This window comes from Postia placenta (genome assembly GCF_002117355.1).
Source record: "Postia placenta MAD-698-R-SB12 unplaced genomic scaffold POSPLAscaffold_21, whole genome shotgun sequence".
Lineage (NCBI taxonomy): Eukaryota > Fungi > Basidiomycota > Agaricomycetes > Polyporales > Adustoporiaceae > Rhodonia > Rhodonia placenta.
The window spans coordinates 388,221-390,363 of NW_020169852.1; the positions used below are offsets into that span (position 1 = coordinate 388,221).

The 2,143-nt window shown below is 48.6% G+C and overlaps 1 protein-coding gene across 1 annotated transcript; it reads right to left on the reverse strand.

The window, feature by feature from the left end:
* Window positions 1–1,664: 1,664 nt before the first annotated feature.
* Window positions 1,665–2,127, reverse strand: POSPLADRAFT_1062314 (hypothetical protein; the record flags this gene model as incomplete). Its single annotated transcript, XM_024481496.1, has 2 exons — window positions 1,665–2,026; window positions 2,073–2,127. The coding sequence occupies 2 exons, from the start codon at window positions 2,125–2,127 to the stop codon at window positions 1,665–1,667; spliced, it is 417 nt and encodes a 138-aa protein (XP_024333606.1).
* Window positions 2,128–2,143: the final 16 nt, after the last annotated feature.

Consider the following 2,143-nt stretch of genomic DNA (forward strand, 5'->3'; position numbering starts at 1 on the left):
TTTCAGACCATTGAATGCCTCTTCTTGCGCCACATCCCACACCCATGGTTGATCCTTCTTGGTCAACGTAGTGAGCGGTTTGGCGTACTTGGCAAAGTCCTTGATGAATCTTCGATAGAAGTTTGCAAAGCCTAAGAAAGCTTGGACTTGTTTGACCTTAGTAGGCCGTGGCCACTCGGCTACTCCTGAAAGTTTCTTTGGGTCCATCTCGATATGTCCTTTGGAGATAATCATGCCAAGGTACTCAATGCTGCTTTTTTCAAAGGAGCATTTTTCTGGTTTGGCAAATAGATCGTTCTCCCTCAGCCGCTTCAGGACTTCCTTTGTAAGCTTACAATGTTCCTTGAGATCGTTCGAACAGATGAGAATGTCATCAAGGTAGACTATGACTTTTCCTCCTCGTATGAAATCACTGAGTACGTCATTCATCATTGCTTGGAAAGTTCCTGGTGCGTTGCAGAATCCGAAGTACATGACTGTGGCTTCATATAGCCCTCGATGTGTGATAAAAGCCGTCTTCCATTCGTCACCCTTCCGGATGCGAACATTATTGTATCCCCATCGCAGATCAATCTTAGTGAATATCGATGCTTGACTGAGTGTATCAATCAAGTCTGCTATGCGGGGGATTGGATAACGGTTCTTCACAGTTACGTCATTGATCTTCCGGTAATCCACAACTAAACGCAGCCCTCCATCATGTTTCTTGACAAAGAAAACAGGAGAGGCCAGTGGGCTTTTGGACTTTCGAATATACCCCTTTCGGAGTTCGTCGTCGATCCACTCGTCGAGAGAATTCCTCTCTTTTGGAGACATCGGGTATAGTTTGGCCGGTCGAGGTAGGGCAGCTCCTTCCTCGAAGTCAATACCATGGTCGTATGGTTTGCGCTCCGGCATCCGCTCCGATTTCTTTTGTGAGAATACGTCCCCAAACTCGTGTAGATATTCAGGGATGAGAGACTTCCACTTAGTGGTGTCCGCATCCTCCTCCTCAACATCCTTGTTCAGAATGCTTGCGACAAATTCTGCCATTTGTAGGTCCTCCGGATCATCTGTCGAGATCCAGTTGATGTATGGATTTTCAGTACACTCCTCTCCTAAAGCGTCCAGCGGAGTGACTAAGGGTTCCTCCCTTGGTAACTGAAGCTCGTCGGTTTCTTCATCAGTCACACGATTAGTTTTACGAGCTTTGGGGGCACAGTTCTCAGGGCACCTGGTGTACCTCCACTCCCCTTTGGCCCAGTCGATCTCGGGATTGTGTTTCCTGAGATAGGTCATGCCGAGGATCATGTCCTTTCTCCCCAAATCTGCGACTAGCAGTGGGTGTGTTGACTTATGTGATCCTATTTCGACGTAGGCTCTAACGGACTTATTTATTTGACCGCTTTTATTGGAGGTCCCGTCTGCGTTATAAACGTTGTACGGGGTTGCCAGTTTATGCGTCACCAGGTTGTTACTTTCAACAACTGACCGATTGATGAACGATGTTGTGGCCCCTGAGTCTACCAAAGCTTCGACCTGCACTTTCTTTCCGTATACCCACAGTGTCACAGGCAGAGTGAATGAATTCTTGTTGCGAGAGATATTTACAAGACTGCTGTGTACACTATCTACATTGATTCCGACGGTGGGTGCCGATTCCTTAAGTACATGTTCACAGGTAGTCACATGTACTTCTTCCAAAAATCCGAGGTAGCTGCGGTGGGTTCTGTCTTTGCAGACAGCTGGGGTTCATCCTTCCCAGCCAGAGTCGATTCCTCGACGTTCGCAATCTCCTCGATTCTCGCAGTGTTGGCGCTCACGGCTTTCGTGGACGGGGGCGTGTCGTCCTCGCTATCCGTAAGCTCGACTTGAATAACCCGCGTTTTCTTAGCCTTCTTGGCCGCGGGGTTACCACTTCCTCCTTGTGCCTTCTTAGCGCCATCCCCTTGGGTCTTCGGCCGCTTGTCCGCATTTTTGGCCAACTTATAGCAATCATCTGTGTTATGAGTCTTCGACTTGCAGATGACGCAATACTTCTTTGCCTCTGTCGAGGCGGCCTCAGCGTCCCTTGCCTTGCTTTTGCCTTTTACCCTTCGATTTCGACTTTCTCAGCCGAATCGATGTCCATGGGAACAGCGCCGCCATTATCCGAGCCACTGTT